Below are 19,522 nucleotides of genomic sequence, written 5' to 3'. Positions count from 1 at the left end.
CCCAAGTCCTGCTCTTCTGTCATACACATAAGTTCTTCAACCCCTAAACTATACCTTTCCCTTGGGTTTTTGCAGCCCAAATGCATGATCTTGCATTTCTTAGCATTAAATCTTAGCTGCCAAATTTTAGACCAGTCTTCAAGGTTCACCAAGTCTTTCTTTTTGTTAAGAAATATTTATTAAGAATTTTATATCAAAGTACAAACCACAGCACAAAGCAATTTACATAGAAATGATCTGAATACAAAAACAAACCAACCAAGAAATACAGAAATCACAGAGCACTACTCAAAATAACTAGGCTAGTCATATTCGCGATTCATCCAGGCCATTACAGCTCTGGAGTCTATGCTAAACAATCTCGATATATTAGACCATGCCCCAAAAATGAGCTCACTACTAACTGCAGATCCCTGCTACCCCCACATAATCCCAACAAGCAATAAACCCTTTTCCTCCCATGCTCTTTACTCACCATTCCATATTTCCCCCCACCCTTCTCCAGGTCTTTCTTCATGTTATTCACACCATCCGGGGTGTCCACTCTATTGCAGATTTTGGTATCATCTGCAAAGTGGCAAATCTTACCCAACAACCCTTCAGCAATATTATTCACAAAAATGTTAGAAAGAACAGGCCCAAGAACAGAACCTTGAGACACACCACTGACATCCCTTTCCTCAGAGCAATCTCCATTGATCAATACCCTCTGTCGCCTTCCACTCAACCAGTTCCTGACTCAGCCCGTCACTTTGGGACCCATCCCAAGGGCATTCAGTTTATTAGATGTCTGTGTGGAACACTGTCAGAGGTTTGCTAAAATCGAAATATCCCACATCTAGCGCACTGCCTCCATCTAATTCTCTGGTCACCCCGTCAAAGAAATTGATCAGATTTGTTTGACAAGACTTACCTCTAGTGAATCCATGTTGCCTCCGGTCCTGTAATCCACCAGATTCCAGAAATGTCACCATTCTCCGTTTTAAAGTGTTTCCATTAATTTGCTTACCACAGAAGCCAGACTTACCAGCCTGTAATTCCCTACTTCTTCATTATTTCCACTTTTGTGGAGAAGGACCACATGTACACTTCTCCAGTCTTCTGGTACCACTCCCGACTCTAGAGAAGCATTGAAAAGATCAGTCAGTGGAGCCACCAGAACTTCTCTAAGTTCCTTCAGCACCCTCAAACTTCAGCAACCTGTGGAGACATGGAACCAAGGATCATGGTACCTAATGCAAGACAGCTACAATGTTTACAGAAACTTTACTAGACCACAAACTAAATTTAGTTTGTGCACACAAACTAAATGTAAAAGGCCGGGGTCACCTCAAAAAAACATGCCTCAGCTGCAAACATTTTAATTATTTTTATCTGTTTATTGTATAATATTTACCTGAAGAAATCCTGGTTAAATGTGAATTTCTTGACACCTGTAACGGAAAAATAGAAGCATTTGATAAAAGAACCACAGCCCTAGTGTGTAAAACAGCAAACTACACAAGGGAAGAAAGGTTTTGTACTCATCTAATGTTAAAAGTCCTTGAAGGCTGTCTGTTGAAAAAAATGAGTTTCAGTAGCTGGTTTACTGAGGATAGTGAGGTAGTTATTAGGGTTTGTGCATAAACATGTGACATAGTTTGTATCCCATAGAATGTAACCTAAAATTCTATAAACTTTTTAAGTGGTAAATTTAAAATCCTGGTAAGTTTACCAATTGCTACATACCACCTAGCCCTTAAAATTGGTACCTATCCTGAAGACCTCACCCAACGCTCTTCACATTTTACCTAATAAACTTTACAGATCTTTTTTTTTAAATTGAATCCCTTGGCTGTGTGGAGTTATTTGGGAACCCTATTATGGTAAATAGGTGATACTTCCACTAATTTTATACTTAGAGGCAATTACTCCACTCCACCACTAGAGGGCTCACAATATACATAGTAAATGACGGCAGATAAAAGACATGAACGTGTGTTTTATATAAATTTCCCAAACTCTTTATATGGTTTTGTTTTTTTTTAAAGCTGTTCTAAGTACATCAGTAGCATCTTTGTATTTGTTCTAAATATTGAACGATATGTCCCAATTGGTCTCCACCGTTAATCAGATTGTGAGCCCACCGGGAAAAAATATGGAGAAATACTTCAGTACCTGAATATAAACTATTTAGGCTATAAGCAGTGTATAAATACTAAATAAAAATAAGAATGTTTCAGTACTGCTCTTATAATAAATTCAATAAAATTACGTGAACGAAAATAAAAGGTTACAGCAGCAGACCATGAGATGAATCCCAGCCCAACAACTGTGTGCCAGTTAGTTCCGTTCCACAGTAGCACGAAGCGCACGTAGCCGTAAAAGGGCGACGTGACCTTCAGAAGCGACTACTGCGGAAGTACCCGGGCGGAGGTCCGGTGGCGCCAAAGCCGTTGATTATCACACTCATCATATACAGTAATGCACGAGCAATAGGTAGGAAATAAGACAACAATGTACAGTATAACCAAGGCCTTTTAGATTTGAACTTCACTGTAGCCCGACTCCCCTCAAGTTCCACTTCCTGGTTATCCGCAGCCAATCAGCTGAGCCTGAGCGTTTCTCCGCCCCTTCTCCTGCAGCACTGCTGGGAGGGAGATAGGAGCGGAGGCGAGGCTTTGCTCTCGTGCCCTTGTCTCCTCCAGGTTCCTGCAGTCGTATGGCGTGGCGTTCTCCATTGAAGTGGGCGGAGCTGCGCTTGCGCTCTCCGCTGCCCGGCTCTTTGCTGCTTTTAGTTGCAGTGCTCCTGATCAGCAGAGCCCTCTTTCGAGGTAGGTAGGTAGAGTGCAGCTTGCTGTTGTTCACTGGCTGTATATTAGAATGAAATGAAAGGCAATCCGAGTAGAGTTCTCCTGCTTCAAATAAGGGGGTTAGGGGAGGAAGCAGAACTTACTGGTTAAATTTCATTGCCTTGTGTGAAAGTAAAAGCTCGGGCTCAGCATGGTGGCCTATGTGCTAATCTCGGGTTTTAGATTCTGTGGCTCCTAATAGTGAACCAATTTCAGAGCTGATTTATTTATTTATTTTTTTTTGCAAAAGACGTTTTAACGTGTACATAGTTTTCAGACTGTCCTATGTCACAGACCAGAACTATAAAGAGCACGTGAAGAATCAGACGAGGGACCCTGCATGGATAACCAGTGAAGTAAAGAAGGTGATAGGAGACAAGAAAATATCATTTCGGAAGTGGAAAAAAGATAAAACTGAAGGAAACTGGAGAGAGCACAGGAAGCATCAAAAAGAATGTCACCGAGTAGTCAGGAAAGCCAAGAAAGAGTATGAGGAGAGACTGGCCAAGGAAGCAAGAAATTTCAAACCATTTTTCCGATATGTGAAAGGGAAACAGCCAGCGAGGGAGGGAGGAGGTGGGACCCCTGGATGAGGGTGACCGGAAGGGAGTGGTGAAAGAGGAAAAAGAAGTGGCTGGTAGGCTAAACAAGTTCTTCTCGTCGGTCTTTACAATAGAGGACACATCCAGTGTGCCAGAACCGGAAAAAATCTTCAGGGGAGATCAAGAGGGGAAATTATGCTTGGAGGTAAGCCTCGAAGACGTTCTCAGGCAGATAGATAGATTAAGAACGGATAAAGCTCCGGGCCCAGAAGGGATCCACCCGAGAATACTGAAAGAGCTCAGAGATGAAACAGCAGAGCTACTGCAGCATATTTGCAACCTGTCCTTGAGAACAGGGGTAATCCCGGAGGACTGGAAGATAGCGAATGTTAGACCGATCTTCAAAAAAGGATCGGGAGGCGACCCGGGAAACTACAGACCGGTGAGCTTAACCTCTGTTCCGGGGAAGATGGCCGAATCACTGATCAGGGAGCATATAGAAAAAAATAATCTGATGAGATCGAGCCAGCATGGTTTCTGTAAAGGCCGATCATGCCAGACAAATCTACTGCATTTCTTTGAGGGGATAAGTAAGCAATTGGACCAAGGTGACCCAGTAGACATTATATATCTAGATTTCCAAAAAGCCTTCGACAAGGTGCCCCATGAGCGCTTACTGAAGAAACTGTGGAGTCACGGGGTGGAAGGGGACGTGCACAGATGGATCAAAAATTGGCTGGCGGACAGGAAACAAAGGGTAGGAGTAAAGGGGCACTACTCTGATTGGATAGGGGTCACAAGTGGTGTTCCGCAAGGGTCAGTGCTGGGACCACTGCTGTTCAATATATTTATTAATGATCTAGAAACGGGGACAAAGTGCGAAGTTATCAAGTTCGCGGATGACACAAAACTCTCCAGCAGGGTCAGAACTGTTGAGGAATGCAAAGAACTGCAGAGCGACCTGAACAAACTGAGTGAGTGGGCAAAAAAATGGCAGATGAGCTTCAATGTGGAGAAATGCAAGGTCTTGCACATAGGGAAGGGGAACTCCATGTACAGCTACGCGATGGGAGGGAGGGTACTCGGGGAAGGCAGCCAAGAAAAAGATCTGGGGGTATTGGTGGATAACACAATGAAGCCGGCGGCGCAATGTGCAGCGGCCTCAAAAAAAGCGAACAGAATGTCAGAATTATCAAGAAAGGTATCACTACCAGAACGAAGGAAGTTATCCTACCACTGTATCGAGCAATGTTGCGCCCACATCTGGAATACTGCGTCCAATACTGGTCGCCATACCTCAAGAAGGACATGGCAATACTCGAGAGGGTCCAGAGGAGGGCAACGAGGATGATAAAGGGTATGGAGAACCTTTCATATGCCGAACGGTTAGACAGGCTGGGGCTCTTTACCCTGGAGAAGCGGAGACTGAGAGGGGACATGATAGAGACTTATAAAATCATGAAAGGCATAGAGAAGGTGGAGAGGGACAGATTCTTTAGACTAGCAGGGACAACTAAAACAAGAGGTCATTCAGAAAAACTGAGAGGAGACAGATTCATAACGAATGCAAGGAAGTTCTTCTTCACTCAGAGGGTGGTGGACACCTGGAACGCGCTTCCCGGAGAGGTGATAAGACAGAGTACAATTCTGGGGTTCAAAAAGGGACTGGATGACTTCCTGGAAGCGAAGGGGACAGATAGAGGTTTACCTTACAGGACATTGAGCGAATAGGGTATGGATATTTTAGGTTAGGTAGGGAACACTTTCAGGTCATGGACCTGGGGGGCCGCCGCGGGAGCGGACTGCCGGGCACGATGGACCCCTGGTCTGACCCGGCAGAGGCAATGCTTATGTTCTTATGAATGAACCGTAAGGGCTGGTGATGCTAAAAACTACCTGTGCAGCACAACAAAAACGTGTACTGCCCCATCAATAGGAAGCTAAGCGAAAAGGAGAGAACTCACCGGTTTGCACTGTGTGCCACTGCTGTATTTTGGGGATAGGGGAGTGAGGAAAGCCATGCTGAATCGGGCTGTAGGGAGAAGATGAGAGTAAGGAAAGGCTCAAAAGAAGCAGGGGAAATAGGAGAGGAAGGTGTCAACAAATGTGAACAACAAAAATGTTTTAAACTAAGCAAGTTACAATTTTTTTAAAAAGTCTCTTCTGAAAAATATTTTTGATAAACTTTAAAATGTGTGTGCATGTATATAGATGGAGCAGGCCCATCTTGTGTTGTGGCTGTTTTAACCTCTGGCCCAAGATACTATGACCCACACCAAAAAATAATCATCACAGTAAATGACTGTAGAAAAACACTCTCACTGTCCATCCAAACACACACACTTGAGATGCTTTGCAAATTTAGACTTAAATCACTATCTCGCTATACTTTGAAATGTGCATCTTTATAAAGTGTAGGTGTAGCATGTTTTGGGGTTTATTTTGGAAATGTAATCATTTTTGATATTTAAGATGATGACTTGTATTTCAGATCTACGGATAGACCACAGTGTACAATACAACCATGGCTGCCTATAAACTAGTGCTGATCCGGCATGGCGAGAGCAACTGGAACCAGGAAAACCGATTCTGTGGCTGGTTTGATGCAGATCTGAGCACCGCTGGGAAGCACGAGGCAGAAAGAGGGGGGCAGGCCCTAAGAGGTACCAGATTTGGGGACAAAAATAAAGAATCGGTGCATGAGCCTTGGAGATTGTGAGGATCTATAGGGGGTGAGTGTGGCACAGTGGTTAAAGCTGCAGCCTCAGCACCCTGAGGATGTGTGTTCAAACCCATGCTACTCCTTGTGACTCTGGGCAAGTCACTTAATCCCCCCATTGCCCCAGGTACATTAGATTGTGAGTCCACCGGGACAGACAGGGAAAATGCTTGAGTACCTGAATAAATTCATGTAAACCGTTCTGAGCTCCCTTGGGAGAACGGTATAGAAAATTGAATAAATATAATAATATATATAAATATATCCACCAATGCTGAAATCTCACTGGAGGGGAGGGAATGTTGTTAATGAGCCCCTCCTGAATTTTCCCACAGTATACCAGTTGCCCTTCTCTCTTTCTGCATAGCGAAGTTTTCTTAGCTTGAGTTCTGATATGATAGCATTACTAGCTCTATGCTACCGTGGAGTGGAAGTAATGGATGCTTAGAAAGCTCTTTCACAGAGGTAGTGAGGACAAAAATAATGACAGAACTCAAGAAGATGTGGATTAAACACAGGGGATCACTATTTGACAAGAGGATAGAATAAAAGTATAGAGCAATTCCATTCAAAGCAAAACAAATTAACTTTTGCTCTTTTTTTATTATTATTAAGAGGCAGGGGAGATTACACCGTGCAGAACAGGAAGTACAACCTTCACCACTGATCTATAAATGCCACAGGTGGCGGCGTAGGGTAATGGCTAGTGCAGTGGACTGAGTTCCTGGGAACTGTGATCAATTCCTACTGTAACTTCTTGTGATCATGGGGCAAATTGCTTAACTCTCCGTTGCCCAAAGTACAAAAAAAACTCCTTAGAATGTGATCCCACTAGGTACAGAGAAAATACCTAAATATAGTTTATACAGCACTGCATGTCTTTAGTAGCATTATAGAAATGATCAGTAGTAGGTTCAAGTTCTTTAACTGGCAAAGACACTACAAAGGAGAGAGGTGATAGTGATTGGGGTTTGATACATGACTCACTGGGAGATATCAAAGTAAGATCTTGATAATTTAGCAGGGATTGTTTAGGCTGGGTTGTGTTACTGGAGGGTGGACACCAGTGTTTGGAGTGAAGGGAGCGAACTCAAGACAAGAAAGAAGCTAGGCGACGGCTAGTAATTCCCAAACCTGTTCAGGGCACACTTAGCTGAGCAAGGTTCCAGGACGTTTGAGAAATAGGCATAAGGTGAATTTGGATAAAATGAAAGTTCATGCATTCTGATGATGACTATTCTATAAAAACTAGGGGCCTTCAGGAGAACTGCCAGGATATGGCATGGTATTGTGGCGTTGAACTAACAGTATTAATTTCGTCATTAATGTTAGAGGTAAGATGCTGTATTTTTTAGAAGCCTAACAGTAGAAGGGTATTCAGTCTGAAAGGGACGTGTGTATGAGGATAAATATAAATAGTGTCAAGTCTGATTTCTTGTACTGGGTGACAAGAGAACTGGTTGAGGGCACCTGCTGGATGTGATCTGTTTAGATGTCAGCATAGATTTTGACATAGTTTCTCGTTGGAAGCTTGTGAACAAATTGAACAGAGTTACCAACATGGTGAACTGGTTTAGAAATTGGTTGTTTTAAGATGTCAGAGAGTGGTAGTAAACTAAATTATATGGAGGAAAGAAAAGTGAGTAGTGGTGCCAGTACCGATTAGAGAATGACACGGTGACCCTTTCTCGCAGGTGACCACAGTAAAACCTCAGGAACGGGTAAAATTTATATCTGTTCACTGCCGGCATGGAGACAAACCTTTTCACCGCTCCATAGAGCGGTAAAAAGCTTTGTTTTCATGGGGAACCCCACCACAGCTCCCCGATGCCGCCTCCCCCTCGCTCATGGGTCCGGTGGCTCCAGCATAGTCCCCCCTCGCTCGTGGGTTCGGTGGCTCCAGCCGGCTTCACTCCCTCCCTGCCGCTGCCACACACCTTGCAGAGTGAGCCAATCTCTACACAGGGCTGCTGAACGATGCTCACGGCCTTCCTTCTGCCAGCCCCCTCCCTCTGGAATGCAATGCCATCACACCTTCGATTGGAAAACTCATTTGACAAATTCAAAACCAAACTGAAAACCTTTTTATTTCAATACACATACTAAAATTCAGGATAAGATCCTTTTTCCTTTCATCTTTAACGGTTAAAGAGAACCGCTTTTAAGAAGCAATCCCTCCTCCCTTATTTGTTCTCTCCCTTCCCCTTCTTACCTCCCCTTTATTTTTATTTTGACTTTGATGTAATTTGGAAACTTCCCCTTCCCCATTACCTATTATATCAACTTTGTCCGGTCATTATGTTGCCCTATTTTACTTTTTTATTATTATTATTTTTTTAAACTCCAATTTTAGCAATTGTAAACCATCCAGATGGTATATCAAACTGTAAATAAATTTGGAAACTTGGGTTGCACCTTATGATGCAACATCCTTTTTTCACAAAGAGTCCTTTCTTTGTGAAAAAAGGAAGTTGCGTCATAAGGAGGAGCCCGGCAGAGGGAAGGCCACAAGCATCGTCGAGCAAGCCTGTGTTTGGCTCACTCAGCAAGGTTTGTGCCAGCAGGAAGGAGGGAGGGAAGCCGTCTGGACCCGCAAGCTAGTGCTGTCTGATTCATCTCCCGGTTTCACTTTAAAAACTAATTACGGCCTGTGGAGGATCGCCGGTGCACTTTCCCTCTACTGCGGTCCCCCTCACCCCCCCCCCCCCCCGACCTAAGGTCCTCTTTTGGTCTGGGGTGGACCGCAGCAGAGGGAAAGTGCACTGGTGATCCTCTGCAGGCTGAAATTAGTTTTAAAGTGAGACCAGGGGGATGCCGGATGATGATAGAGAGAAAGAGAAAGCATGCTAGCCTTTGGGGAGGGGAGGCTCCCTGGTGTAGCTATTAGAAGTACGCCGTTCTGAGCTCTTTGGGGACAACAGGATAGAAAACGAATTAAATAAATACACGGAGGGAAGGAAGGTTCCAAAGAGAGGGGCATGTGCCGGACTAAGGGGGAAGGTGGAGGGGAAGAAATAATGGGTCTGAAAACAGGAGAGGGAGATGTGTGCGTGGACAATGGGATGGAGGGAGGGAAAAGAAAGGGAGAGAAGTTGAACCCAAGGGGTGGTGTGCAGGGAGGGGGTGATAGAGATACTGGATAAAAGGGCAGTTGGGAAGAGAAAGGGACAATGGGATGGAGGGAGGGAAAAGAAAGGGCGAGAGATTGGACCCAAGGGGTGGTGTGCAGGGACTGGATAAGAGGGCAGTTGGGAAGAGAAAGGGAATGTTGGACAATGGGATGGAGGGAGGGAAAAGAAAGGAAGAGAAGTTGGACCCAAGGAGTGGTGTGCAGGGAGGGGGGGATAGAGTTCCAAGTTTATTAAAATTTTGATAAAACACTAATCATAAATTATAAGTGTTTTACAATAAAAAAAGAGGGAAACATTTATCAGACTAAAAAAAAACAGGACAAAACTTGACAAACATGGAAAACAAGAGAAAAGTGGGGAGAACTACAATTATAAAAGAAACTGGATAAGAGGGCAGTTGGGAAGGGAAAGGTGATAGATCCTGAGGTAGTGGGGAAGGAGGGGGAGATGCTGGATGAAAGGGTAGTTGAGAAAAGGAGAGATGGTGGATCTGGGGATGGTAGAATCCATTGCTGCAGCTGCTCTTTCATTCTTTGGGCCGCCGGCAGCTTGATTGAAGTAAACATGTTTCGTTCTGTGGCTGGAAACTCCCTCTGCTACTGCTTCCTGGCCCCACTTAGACACGAAGCAGTAGCAGAAGAAAGCAAGCGCAAGACTACTGTTTTATCATTTCCCATGGAGGAGAGGAACGCAGGGGTGTCACTGGAGGATTGCGGGGGAGTGGTCATTAGAGAAATGCTGGACTGCGGGAATGGAGTTGAAAAAAGGAAAGATGCCAGACCTCCGGGGGAGGGAAGGAGAGGACAGAGATGGAAGATGGATGGTGAGCACGGAGAAAGAAGAAAACGTCAAATGGACAGGAGACCCTGGCAAGTGAGTTATCAGAAGACAAACAGAGTCCTGGACCAATATGATTTGACAACCAGACAAATCATTTTATTGTCTGAAATGTTTATTCTACCGGTGCTAGTGTTAGACATGGATAGAACCCAGGGCAGAAATTTGGGAAGGGACCCTAAAGCCCTCTACTAGCCTATGCCATCTTCAGCTTCCAGCAGGCTTAGGGCTTTCTCTAGTCAGGGGGCAGTTTCTCTAAATGCGCTCATTGGCCTAACACTATCCCTGGCATGTGTGATTTTTATATTTTGCACAGATTAGGAGGAAATATATTTTTATTTCTTTGGTGGTGTATTATATGGAAGGTGTGGCTTCTTGGGATTTTGTTTTAATGTGTTATCATTTTTGGTCAGTTATGTATTTGGCATTTGTGTTTTGTGTGTGTGACTGGAACGCCCTTCCACGGAAGATTATGAAGATAGTGACAGAATTGAAGAATGGGTGTAATATACACAAAGGAACAATGATGGAATCTAATTAAAGCAAAACTTAAATGACCTCATAATTGGAGTAAACTTTGGTGGTAGCTTTAGAGGTTGGAAAGTAAGATAAATGCAGGGCAAACTTCTGCAGTCTGGGTACCATAAATGACAAAAACAGATCGGGATTAAGGCTGGAACTGGCTTCAACAGCAACTAGTAGTTAAGAAGTAGGACTGTTGCTGGGCAGACATCTACAGTCTGTGCCCCAAAATTGGCAGGGAGAGATGGAGATTAAGTGAAGAAGTGAAACCTGTGCAGAGTGCCTGATTCAACTCTTCCTCATGTTTGACAGACTGAATGAACTATGCTGTCTTTTACTGTGTCACTATGATATGTTCACATACACCCCTTACAAATAGAAAGTACTGTAAAATTATCTACTAATCAGAATCAGACCTTAAACTCTCTTCACAAATTTTCATATCCACACCATAGATGTTAAGAACCTATTTTAATTGTTACTGCTGGTGTGCAGCTAGAAGAAAATCAAATCCCCCGCCTCTTTATTTAAAAAAGTGAAAGTTTATTTTATGTTTTGCTTTGATTGGAATTACTCTATACTTTTATTTTATCCTCTTGTCTAATAGTGATCCCCTGCATTTAATCTACACCATTAATCTGTCACCATTTTTGTCCCTGCTATCTCTGTGAAAGAACATTCTAGGCATCCAGCACTTCTACCTCACGGTAGCATAGAGCTAGTAATGATATATCACTAGTTTTTCTTTAATGGGGAAAAAACCCCAAACATTTCCAATGTGCTACTGATTTTTGAGGCCTGATCATTCTGATGTGATATTGAAAGACTCTTTAAGATGTAGCACATTGTAAGAGAAGATAAAAAAATATTTATGTTTCCATTAAGACTAGAGGGTAGAGTATATATAGAGAGAGAGCTTGAATTATTAGTACTTTACACTTCTTAGCAAGGTTTAGCTTTTGTGACTCATCCCTTTGAATGCCAAGATATTGAACCATTTCTCCTGGGTGGGTTAGCGAGTGAAAATGTGAAATGCAGTCATTCCTGACTGCAGTACACAGCTCTGTTGATGTGTGCACAGAGGAAATTAACTGATATTGCCAAATTTATATTCTGTTCTGGAAAAGGCTTCCTTCTGAATCATCCTGCACAATTCTGTAAAATTCCCCTGTATGTTCAGGAAATCAGCTGTCCTTAAAACACATCTGGGGTAACTTATAAATATATTTTTGTCTTTAAGGCTATATAATAGTTCTTATGTTCTATGGTCTTTTTAAATGCATTTTCTAATGTAATAGCGGTGTCATTCTGGACAAGTGGGTTATATCCCAGTGCTTTCGAGCCTTGCAGAAGGAATCCACTCCAGGTTTTGAATCTCTCCTACTTCACAGAGAGGGCTCTGCTGCTTCCTACAGTTTTTCTTCCTTCTGTATGCGAGCCAGAAGAAGTATTTCTGATCTGCTTATTTCTTAATTTTTGTCAGTTATTTTTGGGGTTTCTTCTTGGAATTTTTGCTTGATTTCGGTGCTGAGAGCTCCCCTAGTCGAGGGTTCAGCTTTGCTTGAGTGGAAGAGAAGCAGACTGAGGCCTGCAGCTGACAGGCCAATCCCTTGTGGTACCTGTTGGCCACTCTGCAGAGGCCTTTTTGTAGCATTGCTTGTCTACTGCATTGCAGGGGCTTGAGCGCAGGCTGTTAGGCATCTGTAGGGGGCTGACTGCATTTCGCCTCTCCCCTTTTGCGTCCATGGATCTATAGGAGTTGGAGGCTCTGTCAGACACTGATCAGACTGGCAGCCTGAAGTTTCAGCACTGGAAGGACACTCCATTTTGAGGCAGTGATTTCTTTTCACAGATCCAGCTACCTTTGGAGCTGAGGCAGGCTGCAGCACATTGCCAGCACAAGTCACAGGCTGTTACAGCTTATGAGGAAAATCAGGGTGGTCTATTTTTAAAGGTTTCTGTCTGTTCCTGCATGTTCTCCCCCCTCCCCCACTAAAATCGTGGGTGGGGGGGTTAGCGTTTTGGAGTTGTTTTTTGGCACCAAACGCTGTTGCGATGGCGATATTGGATTTCTCCATTTATTTTTTCTCAAAGTTCTCCAGATGCTTCAAATCACTTCATTTTGCCTCAAAACTGGTAAGGATAGAGTCCTCTGTCTCTTTTACACCTAATTCATGCCTGATTTGTGCTGTTTGGATGCCAGAATACCACCCTTGCACCATTGCCATGCAGCACACAAAGGGGGGGGGGCAGAAGCATCGGGCGTAGTCTCCCCTTTGGTCTCTAGGGTTGAGGAACATTTCTTGGGTAAAGTAGGATTTTTTGGCTTGTAGGATTTCATTGCTGCTTTCCATGCCAGTTTGTGGTCTGGGATGGGAGTTTTTTGCCATTGTCTTAATAAACAGCGGCAGTTTTGTTTTTTTTGTCTTAGGACGACGTCGTCGTACTGTGGGGATTGTTTGGCTGTCTTGATATTCTGGGGGCATAGGGGAGCAATGGTATCCAATGTCTGGAGAGTTGCATTGTCCTTGTTACTTGGCTGCCCTATCCTGGCGGTGTCTATAGTTGTCGACCCACATAGTTGGGTAATTACAGTGGACCAAAATTGTTGGGCTCTGTTTTATCTCTGCTTAAAATTTTTGGGGTTTCTGGTTTTAGTAGTGCTACCCATGTAGAGGGGTGGAGGGGCATAATAAAAAAAACATCTTGTCTCCTTTTGGCCTAAGGCCCTAGGCGCACATAGTAGAGAAATTTCCATTCTCGAAAAAAACATCCAAAATGTGTTGTTGGTTTGTTTTTTTTGAGAATGGCCTACTTGTACATTCAGGAGTTTAATCGCCCAGACCGCCACTACGTCTACCTTTAAGCCCTATTCTCGAAAAAAAAAAAAAAAAAATTGCCCAAGACCCAAACGCCCAAAACAAGACCTTTTAGGCATGGGAGGGACCAATCCTTTGCCTAAAAACACGATTCTCTAACCAGCGTCTGTCATAAGCGCCGGTTAGAGAATCATGGAACCATCCCCCCATCCTGCAATGATCGCGGCAGGAGGGATGCCCAATACCTCCTGCCGACACCTTGTGAAACTCCCCCCACCAATGATCGGTGACAGAAGGGATACCCAGTCCCTCCTGCTAACCCCCGTTTCACCTTGTTTCATTAGCTGGCTGGACGGCTCCTTTCTGCGTCCGGCCAGCAGGCCCACATTTGAAGAAATGGCAGGCCTGCTTCTTCCCACCGGGGAGGGATCTAAGAGCCTGATTGGGATGCACTAGGAGTGGCCTAAGATTCCAATTGGCCAGATCCCTTGGGCCACCCCCTATGAGCCAAGGTGCCTAATGCCCCTCCTACAGGATATCTGGGAAAGAATAAGCGATTGAACCACAAGTACAAAAACTAACTTATTAAAAAATATTTACGAACTACCTGTAATTTCCTTAAAAGAAAAACTGATTATTTTACTAATCAGATTAACTTGATGCTTCAAGCTCAATAAATTACTGTATCTAATTGACTGCCCAAAACTCTAGTTTGCATATTAGAAATGTAATTACTTTGGCCAAAGTGTAATAATCCAATCTAGCCTGATCTTGTGGGCCTAGCCAAAGAACCTTTGTTTTGTCTATATTTATCTTCAACCTATGGGTTATAACCCATTTCTCTATAGTATTACTACTACTACTAATCACTTATATACCGCTAAAAGGCATATGCAGCGCTGTACATTTAGACATATATAGTTCCTGCCTGGAAGAGCGTACAATCTAACTTAGACAGATATGACTTATAGGGTTGGGGGATGCAGAATCCAAGGAGTTAGGAGTTGAAAGCACACTCGAAAAGAGTATCAAAAGAGCACTAACTTTAATGCAGTCCAATCAGAATCATTATTAAAAGGCAAGAGAATACTGATGTCATCTGTATAAATGTAACTGAATACATTAAGATTTTCAAGTGCCTTACCCAAAGATTGCATCATGACATTAAACAATATTGGGGACAAGGGGGAACCCTGTGGCACCCCAAACCCATTTTCCAACTGATAAAATATAGACCAAGAACCCATCTATCCAATTCAAAATTTTGCCCAGGGCAGATAATTCACAGAATAGCAAACCGCCCAGGGAGAGTGGTCCTCGTAGCACCGGATTGGGCACACAGGTTGTGATACGTGGACCTTGTGCATTTTTAGAGAGACAAGGGTCTCTGACTGCAGGTAGAGCCTGATATTCTGTCTCTAGACCCAGTGATCATAGAAGATCCAGAGCACTTTGGACTTTTAGCATGACTCCTGAGTGTGCGGCGTTAGAGCGCAAAGGATACACAGAGGTAGTTATTGCTACTCTCCTCAGGTTCAAGAAGCCTACAACGGTCTCTGCTTACACTAAGGCATGGGAGACATTTCAGTAATGATGCATGAAAGAGAAGGTGGAACCATTTAGTGCTCCATTCGCAGTGGTGCTAGCTTTCTTCCAAGCAGGTTTTGATAAAGGCCTCACAGTGCCATCGCTTGGGGTTCAAGTGGTGAGCCTACCATGTTTTAGAGCCTGTGGACACAAAGCTTCCCTGTCTTCTCTTCCAGACTTAACCAGATTCCTAAAGGAGGCACTAAGACTCAGACCAGCAGTAAGACAACCATTTCTGTCGTGGAACCTTAATGTGGTTTTCCATGGCCTTAGTCAGGCTTCTTATGAGCCTATTCAAGAGGCATCCTTGTCGGATCTTACCGTTTTCCTTGTTGCCATTATGTTGGTGAGATGAGTCTCGGATCCGCAGGCCCTGTTGTACAGGGAGCTCTTCCTCAAGACCATGGAGAGTTTCCTTGTGCACGGTCACATCCCTTTTGCTAAAAGTTGTTTTGTCATTTCATATCAATCAAATTGCCAGCATTGCCAGGGTCGAAGAAAAAGGACTAGAGAAAGCTGGATGTGAGAAGAGTCCTCCTACATTATCTGAGGGTTATCGATTAGTTTTGACTGTCAGACCATCTATTTGTGCTCACCAGTCAGGCTAGATGTGGTAGACAAGCGTTTAAGGCTACCATCTCAAGATGGGATACAGATGGTCATCTTGTCAGCATATTGCCTGTAGCAATCAATTGCCAGTCTCCTTGACAGCACATTCCACAAGAAGCGTGGTGGTTTCGTGAACAGAAGCTCACGTGATTTCGCCCAGGGAGATTTGTAGGGCAGCGAACTGGTCCACTCTTCTTACATTCTTTAAATTCTACAGAGTGGACTTGGAAGCACCGGAGGACACCGTCTTTGGGTCCTCATTGTTATAAGCAGGCGCAGAGGTCCTGCCCTAGATTTCTGGGTCTGCTTTTGTACATCCCTGCTGTCCAGAGTAACACACCTTTTGCACTAGAAAAAGAGGTTAGGTTCTTACTTTGCTAATATCTATTCTAGTAGATAAGTGTGTCATTCCAGAACCCTGTCCTGTCAGTTAAGAACATAAGAATAGCCTTACTAGGTCAGACCAATGGTCCATCTAGCCCAGTATCCCGTGTTTGCGGAGGCCAATTCAAGTCACAAGTACTTGGCAGAAACCCAAATAGTAGCAGCATCCCATGCTACCGTCCCATGTCTGTCTCAACAGGAAACAATGGACTTTTCTGCCAGGAATTTGTTTAAATCTTTTAAAACTAACTACATTAACTGCTCTAACCACATTCTCTGGCAATGCGTTCCAGAGCTTAATTATTCTCTGAGTGAAAAAATATTTTCTCCTATTGGTTTTAAAAGTATTACTCAGTGACACTGGAGTTCTGGGGAGGGTATAGGGTGGGATTGGGATTGGGAGTTGATTTTTGAATTGTCTTGTAGAGTTCTTTAGTCTCCGTGCAGAAACCCCGCGGATGACTCTTTATCTTCTGTTTTGCACTAATTTTGTATATGTTCTGACTGTTGTATTTCATTTATATGTGTCTTTTCAAATAAAACCAAATTGGAAAAAAAAAAAAGAAAAATATTACTCAGTAACTTCATCGAGTGTCTCCTAGTCTTTGTAAATCTTGATGCAGTAAAAAAATCGATCCTCTTGTACCTGTTCTCATCACTCAGGATTTTGTAGACTTCAATCATATCTCACCTTAGTCGTCTGTTTTCCAAGCTGAAGAGCCCTAACCTTTTTAGTCTTTCCTCATATGAGAGGAGTTTCATCACCTTTATCATCTTGGTCGCTCTTCTTTTAACTTTTTCTAGTGCCACTATATCTTTTTTGAGATAAGGAGGCCAGAACTGACCACAATACTCAAGATGAGGTCACATCAGTGAGCGATACAGATATTTACTCCACCTGCCTACTGTCTCAATCTGGAAGGTTGAGTCAAAACTGAGATTTTGATGTCAGTCCTCAAGGGTAGGAAGAATAATCTATTGCTTTAACAGCTCCTTAAATGTTTCTGATTGGTATGGTTATTTTGATGTTGAAAATATTAATTGAACACTCGAAACATGTTCGTTATAGTTTCAGAACAGATTTGTAGTTCGGGAGTCTCCTTATGTGTTCTTAAATAGGGCTATTGCCTGCTTTGGTACAAACTGAAGTAGCAAGCAGAGCCCTCTGGAAAAGGAAGAGGAGTTGAAAGCCTGGAATGGATTCCTTCTACATAGCTCATGAGCATGGGGAGAATACCGTACTGTCCAGAATGACACACCTATCTACTAGAAAAGAAATAGCAAGGTAAGAACCTAATCTCTTATGCTTGTCTCTTTTTAATACTAGAATACTGTATATATTTGATTACAAGTCAAGCCCATGGATAAGTCTAAGCGCAGTTTTACAGCTAAAAATAAACAGAAATGCTGTGACCCTGACATAAGATGAGGCTCCCCTCTGGCATCTATTGCTCCTCCCTGTCAGCATTGGCATTTCAACACCTCCCTGTGTACCTTCCAAAGTATCTTTAGAACTGCAGAAGTGCAGCAATCTTCCTCGGCTGCTTGCTTCCTGCCTTAGAGCACTTCTCTTGACTGTCTTGCCAAACAGGAAGTTGAGTCAGAGGTGGTAGGATGGACCAGAGAGACTGCCCAGGGAACGAAGGAGGCAGCCTAGGAGGATTGCTGTACTACTGTGGCTCTAAAGAAGATACTTAAGAGGCTACATACAGAGGGGTTGAAAAGCTGAAATGGCAGGGAAGAGATCATACTGATGATTGGGTTGGGGAGTGCTAATATTTTTTTGACTGCATAGATAAAGATGATCATGGGGGGGTGTTTGTTGTTGTTGGGGGTGTTTAATGCCATTTTAGCCATCGCTTCTCGATTTTATAGTTAAGCATATATGATAATTAGTTTTGATCCTGTTTTCCAGATGCAGGCTATGAGTTTGATATTTGCTACACTTCTGTCTTGAAGCGGGCAATCCGCACCCTCTGGTTTGCACTGGATGCCATTGATCAGATGTGGCTGCCTGTTGTGCGAACTTGGCGCCTGAACGAGAGGCACTATGGTGGTCTGACAGGCCTCAACAAAGCCGAGACAGCAGCCAAGCATGGAGAAGAGCAGGTGAAGATCTGGAGACGCTCCTATGACATTCCTCCACCACCCATGGACACTGATCATGCCTTCTACAGCGAAATTAGCCAGGTGAGCTGGGGGACACTACAATCTGGGGTTGGTTCTAGCCTTCCCTAGACTCATAACATAGTAGATGACGGCAGATAAAGACCCGAATGGTCCATCCAGTCTGCCCAACATGATTCAATTTAAATTTTTTAATTTTTTCTTCTTATCTATTTCTGAGCAAGAATCCAAAGCTTTACCCGGTACTGTATTCCAGTGAGTTATTGGAAACTTTGCTGGTTTTTACTAGATACTAAGCCACTTCATTTCAGATGTAGCCTTCTCATGGAGGCTGCATTCTGCTTTCATGATTTTGAATAGTGTTGCTTGTTTTTCTCACAGCTTTTCCGTCATAAATAAGTAAGGAAAGCGACAACAGCATGGCTCAGGAATTCTCTCCAGTCTGTGAGTGTGCCTTTATGCATATAAACAAGTGTCTGTGTCTGACCAACAGGAAGGGAGAGATTCTCAGTGGAGTGTTCCAAAACTCTGCGATATGTTAGTAATTTAACATCTATTCCAATCTATAAATCGACAAATCAAACTATTTGGTTAAACTCCAAGATTCAAAGTGGCGGATTTAAGGTCATCTGGAAGCATTGGATGATAGCAGGTATACGGATTTTAGAGGATGTAATTTCAAATGGTAAACTGCTTGATTTTTCACAGCTGCAACAAAAAATATGGTGTTAATAAATCACAAAGCTTTAGATGGTTGCAACTGAAGCAGGCCATTCAGGAAGGGTTCCCTGATTGGAAAAATCTTAATACGCAATATAGTTTAGAATTCTTATGCTTTCAGGTGGACTTCTTGGGACACCAGGCCGCACAATGGTATAAAGTGATAACTGGATTTATAAATAAAAAACCTAAAACTAGACTTAGGGACATTTGGAGCATTGAGATTAAGCATCAAATTACTGCGTCTCAATGGCCACGAATTTGGTCTTGGAGAATGAAATGTACAGTGTCCGCATCTATGAGACAAACCTGGTTTTTCCTTTTACATAGAACATTTTGGACCCCAGTTAGATTACAGAAGTTAAACAGCTCTAAGTCTAATAGATGCTGGCATTGTAATCTTGCGATTGGGACATTAGATCATTTATTATACTTTTGTCGCTTTATCTTGACCTTTTGGAAATCAATCTGGACCCAAATAAATTGTTTATTAGAGAATCCTGTTACTTTGTGGTATGATACGATTCTATTTGGTATGTCAATAAGAAAAAAGAGCCAAATTTCATCAAACAATCTAAAAGCTTTTATTGATTATGACAGGAGTCGCAATACAACATCACTTATAATTGGAAAAATTGGAGCAGGCTTAATTACAGTTTTTGGTGGAACTCATTGTGTCACATTTATAAAATGG

The 19,522-nt window shown here is 43.1% G+C and overlaps 1 protein-coding gene across 2 annotated transcripts in view; it reads left to right on the top strand.

The window, feature by feature from the left end:
• Positions 1 to 2,661: 2,661 nt before the first annotated feature.
• PGAM1 (phosphoglycerate mutase 1) overlaps positions 2,662 to 19,522 on the top strand; it is a 28,967-nt gene continuing 12,106 nt past the window's right edge. Inside the window, exons 1-3 of one of the 2 annotated variants that reach the window (XM_033943372.1) lie at positions 2,662 to 2,813; positions 5,865 to 6,036; positions 17,897 to 18,171. In XM_033943372.1, coding sequence (XP_033799263.1) covers positions 5,898 to 6,036; positions 17,897 to 18,171 — 414 coding nt within the window. In that variant the 5' untranslated portion in view covers positions 2,662 to 2,813; positions 5,865 to 5,897. Of the gene's footprint in view, positions 2,818 to 5,864; positions 6,037 to 17,896; positions 18,172 to 19,522 lie in introns of both variants that reach the window. The other variant, XM_033943373.1, reaches the window with a different exon arrangement.

The sequence above is a fragment of the Geotrypetes seraphini genome, chromosome 4 (assembly GCF_902459505.1).
Source record: "Geotrypetes seraphini chromosome 4, aGeoSer1.1, whole genome shotgun sequence".
Classification (NCBI taxonomy): domain Eukaryota; kingdom Metazoa; phylum Chordata; class Amphibia; order Gymnophiona; family Dermophiidae; genus Geotrypetes; species Geotrypetes seraphini.
This window is presented reverse-complemented; position numbering and strand designations above follow the sequence as displayed.